We start from the raw sequence: 22,891 nt of genomic DNA, 5'->3' as shown, positions 1-22,891 counted from the left end.
AAGGGAAGTCCGGCTAAATCCTCTGCTTCAGGTGCACAGATAGCCACTACCTCTTCAGGGCGCTCCCGGTAGGGCTTCAGCATATTCACGTGTAACATGCAGATAACTCTGGGGTCGTCACAGTCGGCGACATTATAGGTTGTGTCGGCTATTTTCCCCACTACTTGGTAGGGCCCCTGCCATGCAGCTTGAAACTTATTCTGCTTAGTGGGCTCTAACAACAGGACCTTCTGTCCTATTTCCAAAGTGCGCTCTCTGGCCCTCCGATCGTACCATATGCGCTGGCGCCGCTGGGTCGCCTGCAGGTTCTCACGTACAACCTGGGTCAGCTCCTGTAGGCGGTCCCGGAATTCCAGCACATAGGGTACAATAGGTACCCCTTCTATGAGGCCCTCCCATTCCCAGTGTTCCAGCAATAGGTCTAGGGGTCCCCTTACCCGTCTCCCGAATACCAGCTCTAACGGGGAGAACCCCCGTGGATTCTTGGGGCACCTCCCGATAGGCAAACAGGAGGTGTGGCAAGAATTTTTCCCACTCCCTGTAGGTCCTGGTAAAACTCCCAATGAGCTGTTTTAACGTCCCGTTAAAGCGTTCACACAACCCATTGGTTTGCGGGTGGTACGGGGCGCTTCTAATGGACTTTACGCCGCACAGCTTCCACAGTTGGTTGGTCACCTCTGCTGTAAACTGGGTACCCTGGTCCGAGATAATCTCCCAGGGAAATCCAACCCGTGAGAACACCTGGAGCAGGGCGGCCGCCACCATCTCTGCCAGTATGTTAGGTAACGCAACCGCCTCTGTATACCGTGTGGCATGACAGTGGCAGATTAATATATACTTTTTCCCTGATGGACTGGGTTTGGCTAACGGTCCTATCAGATCGACCGCTACTCGGCTAAATGGTTCCTCCACAATGGGGAGGGGTGTAATTTGGCCTTGCATCGATCCCCCCTCTTGCCAATGCGCTGGCAACTGTCACAGGTCTGGCAGTACTGACGAACATCATAGGTTACCCCCGGCCAAAAGAAGTTTTGTGTCAGACGATGCCTGGTGCGACTGACGCCGAAGTGCCCGGCTAAGGGTATGTCATGAGAGATTCGCAGTAGCTCCTGCCTATACTTCTTGGGAACTACCAGCTGTCGTTTTATAGTGGGGCTCGTCCCTGTGTGGTGCTGCTCTGTGATCCGGTAGAGGATTCCCTGCTTCCATACAAACTGTTCCCCTTCCAGTACCCCTCTCCCCTCCTGTGCCTTCCCATGATATCCCTCTAATGAAGGATCCTCAAGTAACTCCCTCTTAAATTCATCTGGGGTGGCCCAAGAAATGTCTGGCTATGAGAATACGTGTAGGGCTGGGATGTCTTACCTGGGCCTCCTCTGAGTGTGATTCCGCCTCCGCAGCTCGAGCTTGTCTCCAGGTGGTCACAGGATATGTCTCAGCCAGAGGGGCCACCGAGAATGCAGACAACATGGGCCCCAAGTCATTTCCCAGCAAGACGTCTGCAGGCAAATCCTCCATCAAGCCGACCTCACCAAGGCCATCCCCGACTCCCCAGTTCAGGTGAATCCTGGCAGTGGGCAGTCGATGTATGGCTCCCCCTGCTACACTGACTGCCACTGCCCAGTCCGTCTTCTCTTGGTCTCGGACGAGATGAGGCTTCACAAGGGTCAAAGTTGCTCCGGAATCTTTTAGTCCCTGCATACGTTTCCCATTAACCCACACGACCTGTCGATGCTGTTGTCGATTATCTGCCCGGGCTGCCTGCACGGGGTCTATTTCTTGCAACACTTCCTCCATCTCTTACACCCCTTGGTTAGTCGTAGCCCCCAATGCTGGGTCAGCTTCGCCTTGGTAGCAGTGTACAGCAGCCCGGCTGAAGGTAGCTGTTCCCGCCTTTGCCCACTGGGTATGCTGAGTCCGTTTGGGACATTGTCTTTGCAGGTGGCCCAGCTGACGGCAGGTGTGGCATCGCGCCCCAGGGGGACTGTGGTAGGCCGGGTTTCTAGCTGGTTCCCCTACAATCTTCGGTGGTTTGGGGCCCTCCTGGTCCATGGGCGGGCCCCTAGTGACCATCTTTGATCCGGACAACTGCGGCCTCCTGGCATCATGATGTTCATCGGCCAGACGAGCGGCTTCCTCAAGAGTCGTTGGCCGCCTGTCCCGAAGCCATTCCTGTGTCTCGGGGGTTAGTCCATTAATGAATCGTTCTAACAAGAAGAGCTGGAGGACGTCCTCCTTAGTGGTTGCTTGGCTCCCTTGTACCCACTGTAGCAGTGACCGCCGTAATTTACAGGCCCATTCAGCGTGGGTATCGGTTACGCGTTTCATAAGTCCGCAGAACTTTTGGCGGTATGCCTCTGGTGTCAGCGCATACCGGGCCAAGATCACTTCTTTGATCCGCTCATAGTCCATACAGTCCTCATCAGGTACTGTGCGATAGGCGTCCGCTGCCCGGCCTATCAGTTTGCTGGCCAGAATCTGAACCCGTTCCTCCGGCTTCACTTGATGAAGGGCACACTGCCGCTCAAAGTCCTGCAGAAAGCCATCAATGTCTTTCTCTGCCTCCCCCAACTGTCGGAAGGAATTATACTGGATCTTCTTGTGGCTTACTGTTGAAGGTACCTGGTCGAAGGCCAGAGCTCCCCCTGCTCGCTGACTCTCCTCTCTCCGCTCTGCCATCTCCATCTTGGCCAGCTCCACTTTGGTCCGCTCTGCCATCTCCATCTTGGCTAGCTCTATCCTGGTCCGCTCGGCCATCTTTTCCTTCAAATCAGTACGCACATCAGCCATCACCTCTCGTATGATCTCTACCGCAGGGTTTGAGCCATAAAACGCCAATCTGTTCTTTACCTCCCTCTGGAATTCGGTCTCCTCCACGTTCACATTGGGGGGCGCTGCACTGTCGTGTTCCATGATGGCTGCTATCAAATCCGCTTTTGTTTTGTTGCTGGCGATCAACCCTCGGGCTTCCACCAGATCTTTTAATGTAGTCCTCTTTAACTTCTGGTAGTTGTTTTCCATTCATTCCTTTCCTCCTGTAGAAGGGGTATCATATCCCGCTGTCTGCCACCAGTGTAACGGGGTCTACCAAGCTGGGGTACCTCTTTCAGTACCACCCCGTGTTTTCGGAGGTCCGCTCTGCGTTGGCTGGAGTCTGAATGAATGATGCTGGCTGGAATTCCTTGGTTACATGGGAGCATATAAAAGATCATTGCTTCTCCATGTATTTCCAGTCTGACAACCCTTTACTCTCAGGACACAGAATATATCACACAGATACAGAGGGCCGGCCAATAGAAAAGCGGCAGGCCAGACATACATTACAAAAGCCGCAGGTGGCCGGAGCCTGCCGATGTTTACTGTGGGAATTTACAAAGGTGGGGGGAGAGCGGACAAAAGGAGAATATCGTGTCCCCTCTGCCCAGGGGCGCAGCCTGTGGGCTGATGCATTAGGGACATGCATCTCACATGGAACCTATTATACATACATATAACTGTACAACATATTCTGGGTGCTGAGTGGTTCTGTAACACGTAACGGTGACATTAGCCGGATGTTGGGGTTTGTTGTCCGGCTGCAGAAAGAATCTGGAGCCAATCGGACACTTCACAGCAGCATCCTGACAGCCACATCATGCTCCAGTGTACAGATATAGTCTGTGTCTAATATAGGACATTAACAAATGCTGCTTTTGGCATCATGGTCCTAAAATGGCTGTTGCCAGTCATCCTGTGTGCACTTTGGTATATAAGAATGAGTGATCTTGTCATAGAGACATTTCTTCCCCATAGAAGTCTATAGGTACTGGACACGTCAGGCACATAGAAGTCTATAGATAACGTACTGGACACATCTGCCCCATAGAAGTCTATGCATACTACTTCTCATCTTTCATATCCTCCCTGTCTCACAACCCTAAAAAGTTTTTCAACACCTTCAATTCTCTCCTCCTTCCCCCCAAGCACCACCTCCCTTCCCTCTCATCTCAGCTGAAGACTTTGCCTCATTTTTCAAGGAGAAAATTGATAACATCAGACACATTTTTGGTCGACAACCCACAGAGCCCTTCCTCCTACCTGCCCTGCCCTCCTCCTCCAAAACCAACTTCTCCACCATTACAGAAGATCGACTCTCCACTCTTTTCTCAAGATCACATCTCACCACCTGTGCACTTGACCCAATCCCATCCCACTTCATCCCAAACCTCACCACAGTCTTCATCCCAACCCTAACCCACCTCTTTAACTTATCACTAATAACTGGTGTTTTCCCCTCAAGTTTTAAACATGCCTCAATCACACCCATCCTCAAAAAGCCCTCTCTTGACCCATCCTCTGTATCTAGCTATCGCCCTATATTACATCTCCCCTTTGCCTCAAAACTACTGGAACAACACGTCCATCTTGAACTGTCCTCCCACCTCTCTTCCTGCTCCCTCTTCGACTGCTTACAATCTGGCTTCTGGCTGCATTACGCTACTGAAACTGCCCTAGCTAAGGTCACCAATGACCTACTAGCCGCCAAGGCCAAGCGACACTACTCTGTCCCCCTCCTCCTGGACCTGTCCTCTGCCTTTGACACAGTGGACCATTCCCTATTATTACAGACCCTCTCATCTCTTGGTATCACAGACTTGGCCCTATCTTGGATCGCGTAATACCTAACAGACCGGACATTCAGCGTCTCCCACACCACCTCCTCACCTCGCCCCCTATCTGTCGGAGTCCCGCAAGGTTCAGTCCTAGGACCCCTGCTCTTCTCCATTTACACCTTCGGTCTCGGACAGCTCATAGAATCTCATGGCTTTCAGTATCACCTCTATGCTGATGACAGATCTACATCTCCGGACCAGATATCACCTCCGTACCAACCACAATCCTTCAATGTCTGTCTGCTATTTCATGCTTCTTCTCCGCTAGATTTCTAAAACTTAATATGGACAAAATAGAATTCATCACCTTTCCCCCATCTCATGCAACCCCCCCCCCCCACAACGGACCTATCCATTAGGCTGTGTGCACACGTCCGTAATTCCCGCGGATTTTATGCGTTTGTGCCGCGGTTTTCACGGCGAAAACACGGCAAAACCGCATAAAATAAGCAAGCCATTGTATTCAATGGCATTCCGCACATGCTGTGCTAATGCTGCGTATTTTTCTGTGGCAAAATTGCATCGCTGTAAAATCCGCAGCATGCCCATTCTTTGTGCGGAATCGTGGGAATTCCGCACACATAGGAATGCATTGTTCCGCTCACTTATCGCATGTGGCTATGGCCACCATGCTCAAAGTAAGCGGATCATGTGCAGATGGTACCCACAGTCTGGGGGAGAGGAGACTGTCCTCCAGGCTCTGGGTACCATATCCCTGTAAAAAATAGAATTAAAATAAAAAATGGTGTTATTCTCCCTTTCCGTCGTTCCGCGCAGCGTCCCCAGGCCTCAGCGATGCTCCCCCAACTCCCATTCCCAGTGATACCTTGCAACAATTACCTTTGATGAAGTCGCGGTCTCACGAGCATCGCTGGGAACGGGACTTGCCGGAAGGTGAGAAAAACACCATTTTTTATTTTTTTCATTGTTTTTAACTTTATATCTTTTTACTACTGATGCTGCATAGGCAGCCTCAGTAGTAAAAAGTTGGTCACACTTGACAAACACTATGTTTGATGAGTGTGACCAACCTGTCAATCAGTTTTCCAAGCGATGCTACAGATTGCTTGCAAAACACTAGTTAAAACGCGGGAAATACTCGGCAATTCCGCATGCAGAATTCTAGCGTATTTCCCGCGGCAGGGAGTTGCGGAAATTTCCATGGCAATTCCGCAACGTGTGCACATAGCCTTAAAGTAAACGGCTGCCCACTCTCTCCAGTCCCACAAGCTCACTGCCTCGGGGTTATCCTTGACACTGATCTCTCTTTCAAACCACATATCCAAGCCCTTTCCGCTTCCTGCCGACTTCAACTCAAAAACATTTCACTGATCTGTACATTCCTCAACCAAGAATCTGTAAAAACCCTAGTCCATGCCCTCATCATCTCCCGCTTTGACTACTGCAACCTCCTACTCCTGCTCTAACACTCTCGCACCCCTCCAATCTATTCTAAATTCTGCTGCCCGACTAATCCACCTGTCCCCCCGCTATTCCCCAGCTTCTCCCCTCTGTCAATCCCTGCACTGGCTCCCCATTACCCAAAGACTCCAGTTCAAAACCCTAACCAAGACATACAAAGCCATCCACAACCTGAGTCCTCCGTACATCTGTGACCTCGTCTCCCGGCACTTACCTGCACGAAACCTCCGATCCTCACAAGATCTCCTTCTCTACTCCCCTCTTATCAATCGCATACACAATTTCTCCCACGCATCCCCCTACTCTGGAACTCTCTACCACACAATATCAGACTCTCGCCTACCATGGAAACCTTCAAAAGGAACCTGAAGACCCACCCCTTCCGACAAGCCTATAACCTGCAGTAACCACTGATCCACCAAACCGCTGCACGACCAGCTCTACCCTCGCCTACTGTATCCTCACCCATCCCGCTGTAGATTGTGAGCCCTCGCGGGCAGGGTCCTCTCTCATCCTGGACCAGTCGTGACTTGTATTGTGTAAGATTACTGTACTTGTATGTATTATGTATACCCCTCCTCACATGTAAAGCGCCATGGAATGAATGGCACTATAAAAATAAAACTGTAAAGGATATTTCTGCCTCATAGAAGGCTATAAATACTGAACACGTCTGCCCCATTGAAGTCTATAGATAATATACTGAACATGCACGCATCTGCGCCATACATAGTAACATAGTTAGCAATGCCGAAAAAGCCATGTGTCCGTCCAGTTCAGCCTATATGCCATCAGAATAAATGCCGAGATCTGCGTCCTTCTAAAGAACCTAATCACTGTCAGATTCAATATCATTACGCTCCAGGAAGACATCCAGGCCTCTCTTGAACCCCTCGACTGAGTTCGCCATCACCACCTCCTCAGGCAGGGAATTCCAGATTCTCACTGCCCTAACAGTAAAGAATCCTCTTCTATGTTGGTGGAGAAACCTTCTCTCCTCCAGACTCAGAGAATGCCCCCTTGTGACCGTCACCTTCCTTGGTATAAACAGATCCTCGGAGAGAGATTTGTATTGTCCCCTTATATACTTATACATGGTTATTAGATCGCCCCTCAGTCATCTTTTTTTCTAGAGTAAATAATCCTAATTTTGCTAATCTCTCTGGGTTTTGTAGTTCCGCCATCCCCTTTATTAATTTTGTTGCCCTCCTTTGTACTCGCTCTAGTTCCGTTATGTCCTTCCTGAGCACCGGTGCCCAAAACTGTCCACAGTGCTCCATGTGTGGTCTAACCAGGGACAGAAGTCAATACATACTGTACAGGACATTTCTACCCCATTGAAGTCTATAGATACTGGACATGTCTGCCCCATAGAAGTCTATCGATAACGTACAGCACACTTCTGCTCCATAGAAGGCTATAAATATCATACAGCACGCGTCTGCCTTGTAGAAGTCTGTATAGATACGGGACATGTATGCGCCATAGATGTCTATGGATACGGGACACATATGCGCCATAGACGTCTATGGATACAGGAACCGTCTGCCCCATAGACGTCTATAGATATACGACACGTATGCGCCATAGACGTCTATGGATACAGGACACGTCTGCCCCGTAGATGTCTTTGGATACGGAACACGTCTGCCCCATAGTCATCTATGGATACGGGACACGTCTGCCCCATAGACGTCTATGGATACGGGACACGTATGCCCCGTAGATGTCTATGAATACGGGACACGTCTGCTGCCGTAGACGTCTATGGATACGGGACACGTCTGCCCCGTAGATGTCTTTGGATACGGAACACGTCTGCCCCGTAGATGTCTTTGGATACGGGACACGTCTGCCCCATAGTCGTCTATGGATACGGGACACGTCTGCCCCATAGACGTCTATGGATACGGGACACGTATGCCCTGTAGATGTCTATGGATACGGGACACGTCTGCTGCCGTAGACGTCTATGGATACGGGACACGTCTGCCCCATAGTGATCTTTGGATACAGGACACGTCTGCCCCGTAGCTGTCTATGGATACGGGACACATATGCGCCATAGACGTCTATGAATGCGGGACACATATGCCCCTTAGTTGTCTATGGATACAGGACACGTCTGCCCCATAGACATCTATGGATACGGGACACATATGCCCCGTAGACGTCTATGGATACGGGACACGTCTGCTCCGTAGACGTCTATGGATACGGGACACGTCTGCTCCGTAGACGTCTATGGATACGGGACACGTCTGCCCCATAGTCGTCTATGGAAACGGGACACGTCTGCCCCATAGACGTCTATGGATACGGGACACGTCTGCTGCCGTAGACGTCTATGGATACGGGACACGTCTGCCCCATAGTCATCTATGGATACAGGACACGTCTGCCCCGTAGCTGTCTATGGATACGGGACACATATGCGCCATAGACGTCTATGGATGCGGGACACATCTGCCCCATAGACGTCTATGGATACGGGACACACATGCCCCATAGTTGTTTATGGATACGGGACACGTCTGCCCTGTAGAGGTCTATGGATACGGGACACATATGCGCCATAGACGTCTATGGATGCGGGACACGTCTGCCCCATAGACGTCTATGGATACGGGACACTTATGCCCCATAGTTGTCTATGGATACGGGACACGTCTGCCCCATAGACATCTATGGATACGGGACACGTATGCCCCGTAGACGTCTATGGATACGGGACACGTATGCCCCGTAGACGTCTATGGATACGGGACACGTCTGCTCCGTAGACATCTATGGATACGGGACACGTCTGCCCCATAGTCGTCTATGGATACGGGACACTTCTGCCCCATAGTCGTCTATGGATGCGGGACACGTCTGCCCCATAGACGTCTATGGATACGAGACACGTCTGCCCCGTAATGTCTATGGATATGGGACACGTCTGCCCCGTATATGTCTATGGATACGGGACACATATGCGCCATAGACGTCTATGGATGCGGGACACATATGCGCCATAGACGTCTATGGATGCGGGACACATGCACCATAGTCGTCTATGGATGCGGGACACGTATGCCCCGTAGATGTCTATGGATACAGGTCACGTCTGCTCCGTAGACGTCTGGATACGGGACACATCTGCCCCATAGTCGTCTATGGATACGGGACACGTCTGCCCCGAAATGTCTATGGATATGGGACACGTCTGCCCCGTAGATGTCTATGGATACGGGACACATATGCGCTATAGACGTCTATGGATGCGGGACACATGCACCATAGTCGTCTATGGATGCGGGACACGTATGCCCCTTAGACGTCTATGGAAACGGGACACGTCTGCCCCGTAGATGTCTATGGATACTGAACACATCTGCCCCGTAAAGTCTGTGGATACAGGACATGTCTGCCCCGTAGATGTCTTTGGATACGGAACACTTCTGCCCCATAGTCGTCTACGGATACGGGACACGTCTGCCCCATAGACGTCTATAGATACGGGTCTCGTATGCGCCATAGACGTCTATGGATAGCGTACAAAATTTTTAATACTCCAGTTTTTTTTCTTACCATTAATTCCCATCATCTATAACCATCACACTTGGCATTGAAGACACAATGGAAAGGATAACTCTATAATGGATGACACCAGTAATAATGAGAATTCCCAGCCAGCCCCTGACAATGCGTTAACAGGAGGTGGTGGGCTGGGGGTCTCCAGATATTATCATAATGACTGGCAGTGGACCAGAGCTGCCTACATACAGCGGTCAGTAATAGACCTGGATCTGGTCACTGTCATCACCGCCGAGAAACCGCACCTGTAATTGCCTCCTGTCTGTCATGGAGCTGAATGGTCATAGTCTCCAGGGCCAGGCTGCTGATGGTTGAGGGGTGTCAAGCCTGCTCAGGTGGATGGGGTGTTCAGGTTGCTCATAGTGGGGGGTGCCCAGGTTGCTGATGGTGAAGGGGGTCCTGGCTACTGATGGCGAGGTGGTATCAGGTTTGTAGCACAGCTATGCCTGACTCATTATCTTCGTATCTGATAAATTCCTACCCCTCGGCAGATCTGCCCGGTCACGCCGCTCTGCACCTCCAGCGCTTTCGTGGGAACTTTTCGTAGCATGGCTATTCCTGGTCCTTAATAACTCGGGGTGATCTGCTCTAAATCCTGCAGAGCCTTCCTGGGCCCGGCTCCATGGCAGGTACCAGCATACAGGGGGACACGGAGGGCTCCTGGGATGATGTAGAGGTGATTGGACCATGGTGTGTCGTGGAGTGTGAGGTCATCACCGGCTCACGTCGCAGCTTGTGTCACCGGCTAACGTTGCGGCTTGTGTCACTAGCTCATGTCGCGGCTTGTGTCACCGTCTCACGTCGCGGCTCGTGTCACAGTCTCACGTTGCGGCTTGTGTCACTAGCTCATGTCGCGGCTTGTGTCACCGGCTAACGTCGCGGCTCGTTTCACCGGCTCACGTCGCAGCTCGTGTCACCGTCTCACGTCGCGGCTCGTGTCACCGTCTCACGTCGCGGCTCGTGTCACCGTCTCACGTCGCGGCTCGTGTCACCGTCTCACGTCGCGGCTCGTGTCACAGTCTCACGTCGCGGCTCGTGTCACCGTCTCACGTCGCGGCTCGTGTCACCGTCTCACGTCGCGGCTCGTGTCACCGTCTCACGTCGCGGCTCGTGTCACCGTCTCACGTCGCGGCTCGTGTCACCGTCTCACGTCGCGGCTCGTGTCACAGTCTCACGTCGCGGCTCGTGTCACCGGCTCACGTCGCGGCTCGTTTCACCGGCTCACGTCGCGGCTCGTGTCACCGTCTCACGTCGCGGCTCGTGTCACCGTCTCACGTCGCGGCTCGTGTCACCGTCTCACGTCGCGGCTCGTGTCACCGTCTCACGTCGCGGCTCGTGTCACCGTCTCACGTCGCGGCTCGTGTCACCGTCTCACGTCGCGGCTCGTGTCACCGGCTCACGTCGCGGCTCGTGTCACCGTCTCACGTCGCGTCTCGTGTCACCGGCTCACGTCGCGGCTTGTGTCCTTTGTTGTTGTCTGATAATTGTAGGACTTAATGACGGGCTTCAGTGCTTGATTGCGCGTCAGCGCTTGTCTGTGGAGCTTACTCTCTACAGAGCGGTGTCCGGGGCGGGTAGTGTGACACATGGAGGCAGCTGCGGTGTATTTATCCGTCACCATCCTGTAGTCTAGGAATATACATGTGTATGTGTATATATATATATCTCCCATTTGTGGGAGCTTGTCAGTAAAGGGCACGTGGTGAGGGCTGTTGGCAGCTGCACTGTCAGTGCCTGGCGGAGGGGATCATTCCTTTCACAGCCCACGTGGTAGTGCTGAGAGTGGTATGCCATTCATACTCTTGTGCCACCTCTGCCAGGGAGCGTGCTGTGCAGGATGTGTGCCCGGCGATGTATGGGCACGGTGCACTGGGAGGAGGGCGAGCTGGGATCGGAATCCTGCCCCCTCCCTCACTAAGTGCCTGCAGGACTGGAGCACTGGAGGGAGGGCGTGTGAGGAGCGCACTTCACTCTCTTCTGTGCATGTTGAGGCGCAGTCTCTCTGGACTTTCAGCTGTCTCTCTGCCCTGTCCAGTTCTCTCTCACACCCAGAGGTGGAGTCACTAACACTCTCCAGAAGCTGAGGAGGGGAGAAGTGCTGAGGGAGGATAGCTAGGAAAAAACTTTCTGCTGTCTGGCTGCCCATTCTGAGGATCTGCCGAGAGGAGACCTTCATCCAGGAAGATCAGCTGGCAGCTCGCTGTCGCCCGCAGCTGCAGGAAGTTCCTGTTTTTTATTTATTTTTATAGATTTTTTTTTATATACATTTTCATTTTTGGTGCGAAGACTGCACCTTTCTTTTCTGCACTTACATTGAAGCCAAATAACCAAGATGGTGGCTGGGATGCTGATGCCACGTGACCGTCTGCGAGCGATTTATGAACTTCTTTTTCGTGACGGAGTCATGGTGGCCATGAACGACGAGAGGCCGCAGAGTCACCATGCCGAGGTTCCGGGAGTTACAAACCTGCAGGTCACCAAGGCCATGAGCTCGCTGAAATCTCGCGGCTTCGTCAGAGAAACGTTCACATGGAAGCATTGCTACTGGTACCTGACCAATGAGGGCATTGTGTACCTGCGCCAATACCTCAATCTTCCTCCTGAAATCGTGCCTGCACCATTACAAAGGGTGAGACGTCCGGTGTCTACGCAAGGATTACCTCGGAGGACACCTGCTGCACACGTCCAAGCTGTCCGTGGCCCCACATCGTATGTTCCAAAGCCCCAGATCGATGCTGAAAGGCAAGAATATCGCAGGAAAGAGGAGACGGTGCCCCAGAGAGGTCAGAACGCTGTGCATGGCTCCACCAAGGCCCACGTGCTCGAGAACAGCTGTCAAGAAGGTGGGTGGCAGAGATGGGCAGAACAAGATGACCAGGCCAGGGGAACAAGTCATACTAGTGTGATTAGCTCAGAGGAGACATGGGGGACCAAGCATACTCAGAGGAGGGAAGAGATTAGGAAACCACATTTAGGAGAGCAGGGGAGTGTAGGGTCTGTGCAGAGGGGGCACTTAGAACCATCTGCTTCTGATAGCTGGGCAGATGAGATGATGTTCGGGAGGACACAAGGGCTTAGAAAAGAAGAAACACTCAGAAGACACACAGTGACAGAAAATGCAGAGTTAACCACATCTCCAGGTTCAGTCACCTCCTCCTACAAGAGGCCAGTGCTGAAAAGGGAGGAGAAGGTAATGAAGGAGGAACAAATAGAGTCCAACCACATTGTCAGCAGATCAGTCTTCATGTCTGAGCCCCAAAACGCTGCTAAAATGTCTAGCACCAAAGTGATCCAAAAATCTGAGGATCCCAGGAATGTCACAACAGAGAAATCTGTTCATGTTGTCACCTCTGTGGTATCCACTCATAAAACACTAGAGGTCCATGTTCATGAGAAGGGGGGAAAGCCAGGGGTTAGTGAGAAGCCCCCAGTGCAGGAGCATGTATTGGACCAGGAGTCCAAACAGAAGACAAACGAGGGGCAATTAAAACAAGCCAAAGAAAGAGGGAAAGAGGCAGCTGAGCTCGTGAAGGCTGCTTCAGCCTCCGACAAGACAAGATTAGGAGCCACACAGAAGGTTAAACAGCAGGGAGACATTTCAGCTGCCAAATCTGAGAGAGAAAGAGGAGTGATTCAAACCCATGTGCTCTCAGCCGCCAAACCTGCAGCACAGCAGGAAAGTGAGATGCTGCAGGAGGGGCTAATGGTCACTGCTGGTCCAATGACTGCTACGATAGAGCCGCCCAAAACAGAGACCAAGGTAGAAGAGAAAAGGGTCCAAAAGAAGAAAGGGCAGGAAAAGGCAGGGAAAGATGGGGCTACCGAAGCCAACAATGACCCAAGTTCTGAATCCAAAAAGACCCATAAACCAAATAGTGTGAGCAAAGGTGCAAAAAGTGAACCAAAGAAAGGGCCAGCTGTAGAAGTCACAACTGAGGTGGCCCTAAAGTGCGACCCTAAAAAGGAAGGGAAATCTAAGGCAGGACAAGCTAGCGAGGATGCAGCACGACTAGGTGGGCTTCCTCAGAGGTCCTCAGAACTAGTGGAGGAGACCATATCACAGGGACAGAATGTCAAGGATGCTTGCTCTGCAAGTGTCACCAGTACCACTGTCCATACAGAAAAGGAAGTCAGTGGGGAGAAGGATAAGAAGGGGTCCAAGGGAAAAAAAAAGAAAACCCAAAATGATGCTGTAGAGTTATGTGCCCAGGATATCTCTGCCACCCACCCACCAAAGAAAGAGATGAAAAAGGTGATGCTTTCCAAGGAAGCTCAGGCAGAAACTAAACAAGCGTCTAACAGTAGTCAAGCTTCGGCTCTGAAGGCCACCAGGCATGCAGATGTGGAGGAAATACAGGCCATGAGGTCCAAAATACAAGAGCAGCTTTCCACGCAGAAGGGCACAAATGTGGCCAGTCAAGAAGATCATTCATATCCAGATCCACCAGTGGTCAAGAAACCGGAGGAGGATAAGGTCATAAAGTCGGAAACTGTGCCAACACACTCTTGTGCATCAGCTTCTATGACTATTGAGCAAAAAGTTCTTCATCAGGAGTCCAAGGACCTGGAGATGGACTCCAAAGCTGGAATCACAGCAGGTGAGCAGATAAACGCTACATATGGGAGCAAAACCAAAGCTGACAGATCATCTGATAAACATATGCAACCTGTGATTGCTCTAGAATCTCAAGTGAAGGCCATTTCTACTGAGACAAAGAAGTCTGTAAAATTCATGGTGGAGAAATCACAGACTGCAAAAGAAACACTAACTATTGCCCCGATTGATGCAAAACTAAAGGAAGCCAAAACTGTAAAGGAAACAGTGGTTATTACCCAGAAAGCTCCAGAATCAAAAGAGGAAGCCAGAACTATAAAGGAATTGGTGACTATTGCCCAGAAATCTCCAGAATCAAAGAAAGATACCAAAACTATAAAGGAAACGGTGACACTTACCCAGAAAGCTCCAGAATCAAAGGAGGAACCCAAACCTATAAAGGAAACGGTGACACTTACCCAGAAAGCTCCAGAATCAAAGGAGGAACCCAAACCTATAAAGGAAACGGTGACTATTACCCAGAAAGCTCCAGAATCAAAGGAGGAACCCAAAACTATAAAGCAAACGGTGAATATTACCCAGAAAGCTCCAGAATCAAAGGAGGAAGCCAAAACTATAAAGGAAATGGTGACTATTACCCAGAAAGCTCCAGAATCAAAGGAGGAAGCTAAAACTATAAAGGAAATGGTGAATATTACCCAGAAAGCTCCAGAATCAAAGAAAGATACCAAAGCTATAAAGGAAACGGTGACTATTACCCAGAAAGCTCCAGAATCAAAGGAGGAACCCAAAACTATAAAGGAAACGGTGAATATTACCCAGAAAGCTCCAGAATCAAAGGAGGAACCCAAAACTATAAAGGAAATGGTGAATATTACCCAGAAAGCTCCAGAATCAAAGGAGGAAGCCAAAACTATAAAGGAAACGGTGACTATTACCCAGAAAGCTCCAGAATCAAAGGAGGAACCCAAAACTATAAAGGAAATGGTGAATATTACCCAGAAAGCTCCAGAATCAAAGGAGGAAGCCAAAACTATTAAGGAAACGGTGACTATTGCCCAGAAACCTCCAGAATCAAAAGAGGAGACACTCCAAACTGTAACTGCCACCACTGCTGAAAAACTTTCAGATTCCAAGGAGGAAGTCAAGACAATATTGGAAACTGTCAGCATTAGCCAGAAACTTCCAGAATCAAAGGGGGATGTCAAGACTGTAAGAGAAACTGTCAGCATTAAACAGAAACCCCACGAATTCAAGATGGAGATGCTCCAAACTGAAAAGAAAATCATTCCCATTGGTGAAAGACTTTCACAATCTCCAAAGGAAGAAACGGCTATAAAGGAAACAGTCAGCCTTAACCAAAAACTTTCAGAATCCAAGGTAGAAGTACTGCATATTGTAGAGGAAACTGTCAGCATTGCCCAGAGGCACTCACAATCCAAGGAAGAAGTCAAGACTGTAAATGAAACTACCAATGTTGCCCAGAAGCCCTCACAATCCAAGGTGGAGGAGCTCCAGACAGTAAGGGAAACTGTCAGCATTACCCAGAAGCCCCCACAATTCAAGGTGGAGGAACTCCTGACAGTAAAGGAAGTAGTTAGCATTACACAGAAATGCAAAGAATCCAAGGAAGAAGTCAAGACTGTAAAGGAAACTGTCAGCAATATTCATGGTTCTGCAGGGTCCAAGGTGGACAAGCTTCAGACTGTATCACAAACGGCCTCCGTTACCCAAATATCTTTGCAATCCAAATTGGAAGAAGTCAGTTATGCAGCTTTTGCCCCAAAATCTACAGAGAGCACGATATTGGACCTCCAGACTTTGTCAGAAACTGACAGTATTGTCCAGAACGCAGGCACGGACGTGGTGCCGGAACAGGAAGCCGAATCTAAGCCTCCAGAGCCAACAGAATCCGCTCCTGAAGAAGGTAGGTGCAGAATCCATACATGTATGATACCCATGGCGTTCTCTGCTGCTGTCATTACCGGATGTAGGTGCATCCTCTACCTCACCTGCCGGGAATGAATGTAGCCCGAGGGCAATCAGGAGCCCCCCGGTAAGACGCAGTTGTTGGACTATAAATGCGCTCCTTGCTATAAGCTGGCTCTGTGCTGGTCTCGGTCCCTGGCCTATTATCTGGCCCCTCGCTGTAAGCTGAGTACATAGGCCCCTTTCTATAAGCTGGCCCTGGGCTGGATGCGGTCTCTGGCCTATAAGCTGGCCCAGGAATAGACAAATTCCTTGGCCTGTAATCTGGCCCTGGACTGGATGCGGTCTCTGGCCTATAAGCTGGCTCAGGGATAGCCACATTCCTTTGCCTATAAGCTGGCCCTGGGATGGACGCGGTCCCTTGCCAATAAGCTGGCCCTGGGCTGGAAGCGGGCACTGGCCTATAAGCTGGCCTCTTGCTATAAACCTGCTTGGGCTGGAGGCAGTACCTGGTCTGTAAACAGGCCCCTCGTTACAAGCTGGTCGTGGCCTATAAGCTTGCCCTGGGCTAGACTCATTCCTTGGCCTATCTATTTGGCAATGGGCTAGACACAGTTCTTGACCTATTACCAGGACCCTGACTATAAACTGGCCCTGGGCTGGACACGGTCTCTGGCCTATAAGCTGGCCCTTTGCTGTAAGCTGATCTGGACATAGTCCCTGTTTGAGGGGCAGGCTCTCTTTTCGAGTATCACATATATGATCGCCTATCACAGCTGATGTAGTGGATGTGGACATTGGTCCCCAGTGCTGAGGTGCATGTTGTGAGCATCTGACCTCTACAGTTTTATCCTGTTACTGCCGGGATGTCATGTGACCCTTCCTTGCTTTGCTGTATTGTTGGGATCAGGGCTGTGGAGTCGGAGTCGGTGCTCATTTTGGTGGAGTCGGAGTCGGAGTTGGAGTCGGTATAAAATGGACCGACTCCTAAAATATATAATAAATTGGGTACAGTAATTCAATGCAGAATGTGCTGAATATTTTTTCATAGGAGTTTGGGAAAGTTATGAAATGTCCTATAAATGGCTGTTCTAATCCTGATCTAAGGCTACATTCACACACAGCGTTTTTCCTGTGTTTTTTGAGGATACGTTTTTCAGCTGCAAAAGCTGATCATCTTTTTAAAAAACCGCATCACCTGAAAGGTTTTTGAGCTCATAGATAATGTTTTCAATAGCAAAAGCAGATTAGAAATCTGCTCTATCTATATATCCATTTATCCATATCTGTCTATCCATATCATATCTGTACCAAAAAGAATGAAAACCGGGTAGTACACCAATATATATTCTGTTCTATCTAAATATCTTGATTATTGGATCATAAAAATGATTAAATGTCTGAGGTTCACATTGTACTACAATACGTTTTTCATTTAAATATAAGCAATATGTGTGGGAGTCGGAGTCGTGGAGTCGGAGTTGGAGTCGGAGTCGGTGTAAGGGAAATTGAGGAGTCGGAGTCGCAGGTTTGGCTTACCGACTCCACAGCCCTGGTTGGGATGGCTGCGTGATTGGGGGCACTGTAATGACTGGTATGGATCAGCCCCAGTTTGGAGATCTGTTCACACTCTGCAGTGTGTATGTTCTGGTGTCTGCAGTCCTGTAGGGTCGCACACTGCAGCCCTCATGCTTTTACATAGAGGAGTGCGGCAGAGGATCTGGAGGACATCCAAACATTACTCGCCTCTGAAGTATGAGGCTGTGCTACCCACCGTGGAGGCAGGATGATGAGTGTAGTCATAAGGACGATGTCAGGGGTTCTGAAGCAAGGCCAACATGTAAGAGAGGGATATCTCCTGGAGGGTGGTCCATGGATTAACTATGTGGACTCTAAGGGGACTGCCATGTAAACTACTACATGTGCCATGGTGACCGTCTGTAAACCCCCCTTTATTAGACCACCCTTACCGCTACCACCTGTGCCAGGGCGACCTCCTGTAAACCCCCCCCTTATTACATCTCACCTGCCTCTACTACCTGTGCCGGGATGACCTCTTGTAATCCCCCCTTATTACACCTCCCTTTCAAGTACCACCTGTGCCAGGGCGACCTCCTGTAATCCCCCATCCCCTTATTACACCTCCCCTGCCTATACCACCTCTGCCGGGGCAACCTCCTGTAATCCTCTTATTACACCTCATCTGCCTCTACCACCTGTTCTAGGGCGACCTCCTGTAATTCCCCCTTATTACATCTCACCTGCCTGTACCACCTGTGCCGGGGCGACCTGTAATCCCCCTTTTATTACACCTCACCTGTCTCTACCATCTGTTCCGGGGCAACCTCCTGTATTCCCCCCTTATTACACCTCACCTGCATGTACCACCTGTGCTGGGGCGACCTGTAATCCCCCTTATTACACCTCACCTATCTCCACCACCTCTGTTGGGCGACCTCCTGTAATCCCCCCTTATTAGACCTCCCCTGCCTTTACCACCTGTGCGGGGCAACCTCCTGTAGTCCCCCCATATTACACCTCACCTATCTCTACCACCTGTGCCGGGACGACCTCCTGTAATTCCCCCTTATTACATCTCACCTGCCTGTACCACCTGTGCGGGGGCGACCTGTAATCCCCCTTATTACACCTCACCTATCTCCACCACCTCTGTTGGGCGACCTCCTGTAATCCACCCTTATTAGACCTCCCCTGCCTTTACCACCTGTGCGGGGCAACCTCCTGTAGTCCCCCCTTATTACACCTCACCTATCTCTACCACCTGTGCCGGGACGACCTCCTGTAATTCCCCCTTATTACATCTCACCTGCCTGTACCACCTGTGCGGGGGCGACCTGTAATCCCCCTTATTACATCTCACCTGCCTGTACCACCTGTACTGGGGCGACCTCCTGTAATTCCCCCTTATTACATCTCACCTGCCTGTACCACCTGTGCGGGGGCGACCTGTAATCCACCCTTATTACACGTCACCTGTCTCTACCACCTGTGAGGGGCGACCTCCTGTAATCCCCCCTTATTAGACCTCCCCTGCCTTTACCACCTGTGCGAGGCAACCTCCTGTAGTCCCCCCTTATTACACCTCACCTATCTCTACCACCTGTGCCGCGACGACCTCCTGTAATTCCCCCTTATTACATCTCACCTGCCTGTACCACCTGTGCGGGGGCGACCTGTAATCCCCCTTATTACACCTCACCTATCTCCACCACCTCTGTTGGGCGACCTCCTGTAATCCCCCCTTATTAGACCTCCCCTGCCTTTACCACCTGTGCGGGGCAACCTCCTGTAGTCCCCCCTTATTACACCTCACCTATCTCTACCACCTGTGCCGGGACGACCTCCTGTAATTCCCCCTTATTACATCTCACCTGCCTGTACCACCTGTGCGGGGGCGACCTGTAATCCCCCTTATTACATCTCACCTGCCTGTACCACCTGTACTGGGGCGACCTCCTGTAATTCCCCCTTATTACATCTCACCTGCCTGTACCACCTGTGCAGGGGCGACCTGTAATCCACCCTTATTACACGTCACCTGTGTCTACCACCTGTGAGGGGCGACCTCCTGTAATCCCCCCTTATTAGACCTCCCCTGCCTTTACCACCTGTGCGAGGCAACCTCCTGTAGTCCCCCCTTATTACACCTCACCTATCTCTACCACCTGTGCCGCGACGACCTCCTGTAATTCCCCCTTATTACATCTCACCTGCCTGTACCACCTGTGCGGGGGCGACCTGTAATCCACCCTTATTACACCTCACCTGTCTCTACCACCTGTGCCGGGGCGACCTCCTGTAATCCCCCCTTATTAGACCTCCCCTGCCTTTATCACCTGTGCGAGGCAACCTCCTGTAGTCCCCCCTTATTACACCTCACCTATCTCTACCACCTGTGCCGCGACGACCTCCTGTAATTCCCCCTTATTACATCTCACCTGCCTGTACCACCTGTGCGGGGGCGACCTGTAATCCACCCTTATTACACCTCACCTGTCTCTACCACCTGTGAGGGGCGACCTCCTGTAATCCCCCCTTATTAGACCTCCCCTGCCTTTACCACCTGTGCGAGGCAACCTCCTGTAGTCCCCCCTTATTACACCTCACCTATCTCTACCACCTGTGCCGCGACGACCTCCTGTAATTCCCCCTTATTACATCTCACCTGCCTGTACCACCTGTGCGGGGGCGACCTGTAATCCACCCTTATTACACCTCACCTGTCTCTACCACCTGTGCCGGGGCGACCTCCTGTAATCCCCCCTTATTAGACCTCCCCTGCCTTTATCACCTGTGGCGTGGCGACCTGTAATCCACCCTTATTACACCTCACATTCCTCTACCACCTGTGTCTGCCTGTGGATGGGGTGGGCTGTGATTGACCTGTGGACGGAGTGGACCATGGTCTGCCTCTAGACGTGGTGTGCTCGGCCTATGGAAGAGATGGGCTCTGGACAAAGTTTGTCTTATGTTCCAAGAGGTAACAAACTGAGAGACCACGAATATTCTGTGCATCATAGTGTACTGGAGGTTTGGGACGCCATTGTCTCTTGGGGCCCCACTGGTGTCCATGTGATGTTCTGTGCAGGACTCAACTCCCGGACAGTAACCTTGTACCATCAGCTGCCAGCTCTGCTGTATTATGCTGGCATTAGAGTCTGGCAGTGACACTATGTAGTGGGATTGGTCATGTTTCAGTGCCACTAGTAGTAGTGTAGTGGCACTGGTCACTAGTGTATTGTAGGCATTCTCCAGTGGTGGAGACCGCCATCCAAGTTCGGGGTGTCTGCTTGGGCTCGTTCCCACATGGCGCTTGCTCTGGCTTGTTTCCACGCGGCGCCTACTTTGGCTCATTCCCACTTGGCACCTGCTGGGGCTCATTCACACATTCGGCGCCTGCTGGGGCTTGTTCACACATTTGGCATCTGCCAGAGCTCGTTCCCACGCGGTGTCTGGGGCTTGTTCCTACCCGCGGCATCTGCTGGGGCCCGTTCACACATTCAGCGCTTGCTGGGGCCCGTTCACACATTCAGCGCTTGCTGGGGCTCGTTCACACATTTGGCGCCAGCTGGGGCTCGTTCACATATTCGGTGCCTGCTGGGGCTCATTCACACATTCGGCGCCTGCTGGGGCTCATTCACACATTCGACGCCTGCTGGGGCTCATTCAAATATTCGGCGCATGCTGGGGTTCGTTTACACATTCAGCGCCTGCTGGGGCTCGATCCCACACGCGGCGCCTGCTGGGGCTCGTTCAAGTATTCGGCACCTTCTGGGGCTCGTTCACACATTCGTCGACAGTTGGGGCTCGTTCACACATTCGGAGCCTGCTGGGACTCGATCCCACAAGTGGCATCTGCTGAGGCTCGTTCACACATTTGGCGCCTGCTGGGGTTCGTTCAAATATTCGGCGCCTGCTGGGGCTCGTTCACATATTCGGCGCCTGCTTGGGGCTCATTCACGCATTCGGAGCCTGCTGGGGCTCGATCCCACAAGTGGCATCTGCTGAGGCTCGTTCACACATTTGGCGCCAGCTGGGGTTCGTTCAAATATTCGGCGCCTGCTGTGGCTCGGTCACATATTCGGCGCCTGCTTGGGGCTCATTCACACATCCGGTACCTGCTGGGGTTCGTTTACACATTCAGCGCTTGCTGGGGCTCATTCACACATTTGGCACCTTTGCACGTGGCGCCTGCTGGGGTTCGTTCCCATTCGGCGCCTGCGGGGGCTCATTCACACACGCGGCATCTGCTGGGGCTCGTTCACACATTCGGCACCTGCTGGGGCTCAATCCCACTCGCGGCGCCTGCTGGGGCTCATTCACACATTCGGCGCCTGCTTGGGCTCGTTCACATTTTCGGCGCCTGCTGGGGCTCGTTCACATTTTTGTCACCTGCTGGGGCTCGTTCACACGCAGCATCTGCTGGGGCTTGTTCACACATTCGGCGCCTGCTGGGGCTCGTTCACACATTCAGCGTCTGCTGGGGCTCGATCCCACTCGTGGCGTCTGCTGGGGCTCATTCACACATTCGGCGCCTGCTGGGGCTTGATCATATTTTCGGCGCCTGCTGGGGCTCGTTCACACATGCGGCATCTGCTGGGGCTCGTTCACACATTCGGCCCCTGCTGGGGCTTGTTCACACATTCGGCGCCTGCTGGGGCTCGTTCACACATTCGGAGCCTGCTGGGGCTCGATCCCACCAGCGGTATCTGCTGGGGCTCAATCCCAAACGCGGCGTCTGTTGGGGCTTGTTCACACATTCGGCGCATACTGGGGCTCGATCCCACACGTGGCATCTGCTGAGGCTCGTTCACACATTCGGCGCCTGCTGGGGTTCGTTTACACAGCGCCTGCTGGGGCTCATTCACATATTCGGCGCCTTTGTACGTGGCGCCTGCTGGGGTTCGTTCCCTTCAGGTGCCTGCTGGAGCTCGTTCACACATTCGGCGCCTGCTGGGGCTCGATCACACATGCGGCATCTGCTGGGGCTCGTTCACACGTTCGGAGCCTGCTGGGGCTTGTTCACACATTCGGCGCCTACTGGGGCTCGATCCCACCCTCAGCATCTGCTGGGGCTCGATCCGACACGCGGCGTCTGCTGGGGCTCGATCCCACATGCGGCGTCTGCTGGGGCTTGTTCACACATTCGGAGCCTGCTGGGGCTCGATCCCATCCGCGGCATCTGCTGGGGCTTGTTCACACATTCGGAGCCTGCTGGGGCTTGTTCACACAT

The 22,891-nt window shown here is 51.8% G+C and overlaps 1 protein-coding gene across 12 annotated transcripts in view; it reads left to right on the top strand.

Annotated features, from left to right (window-relative positions):
- The window catches only part of PLEC (plectin), a 475,125-nt gene that overhangs the window by 251,899 nt on the left and 200,335 nt on the right, over nucleotides 1-22,891 (top strand). For 3 of the 12 annotated variants that reach the window (XM_073543302.1, XM_073543303.1, XM_073543301.1), the window contains exon 1: nucleotides 11,453-16,135. The exons of 8 other annotated variants lie outside the window; for them this stretch is intronic. In XM_073543302.1, the coding sequence (XP_073399403.1) occupies nucleotides 11,986-16,135 (4,150 nt within the window). In that variant the 5' untranslated portion in view covers nucleotides 11,453-11,985. Of the gene's footprint in view, nucleotides 1-11,452; nucleotides 16,136-22,891 lie in introns of those variants that run through there. One more of the 12 variants, XM_073543305.1, reaches the window with a different exon arrangement.

The sequence above is a fragment of the Dendrobates tinctorius genome, unplaced genomic scaffold (genome assembly GCF_039654945.1).
Source record: "Dendrobates tinctorius isolate UK_male_01 unplaced genomic scaffold, ASM3965494v1 ptg000130l, whole genome shotgun sequence".
Lineage (NCBI taxonomy): Eukaryota > Metazoa > Chordata > Amphibia > Anura > Dendrobatidae > Dendrobates > Dendrobates tinctorius.
Note: the sequence above shows the minus strand (reverse complement) of the source record. Positions and strands in the feature narration are given on the sequence as shown.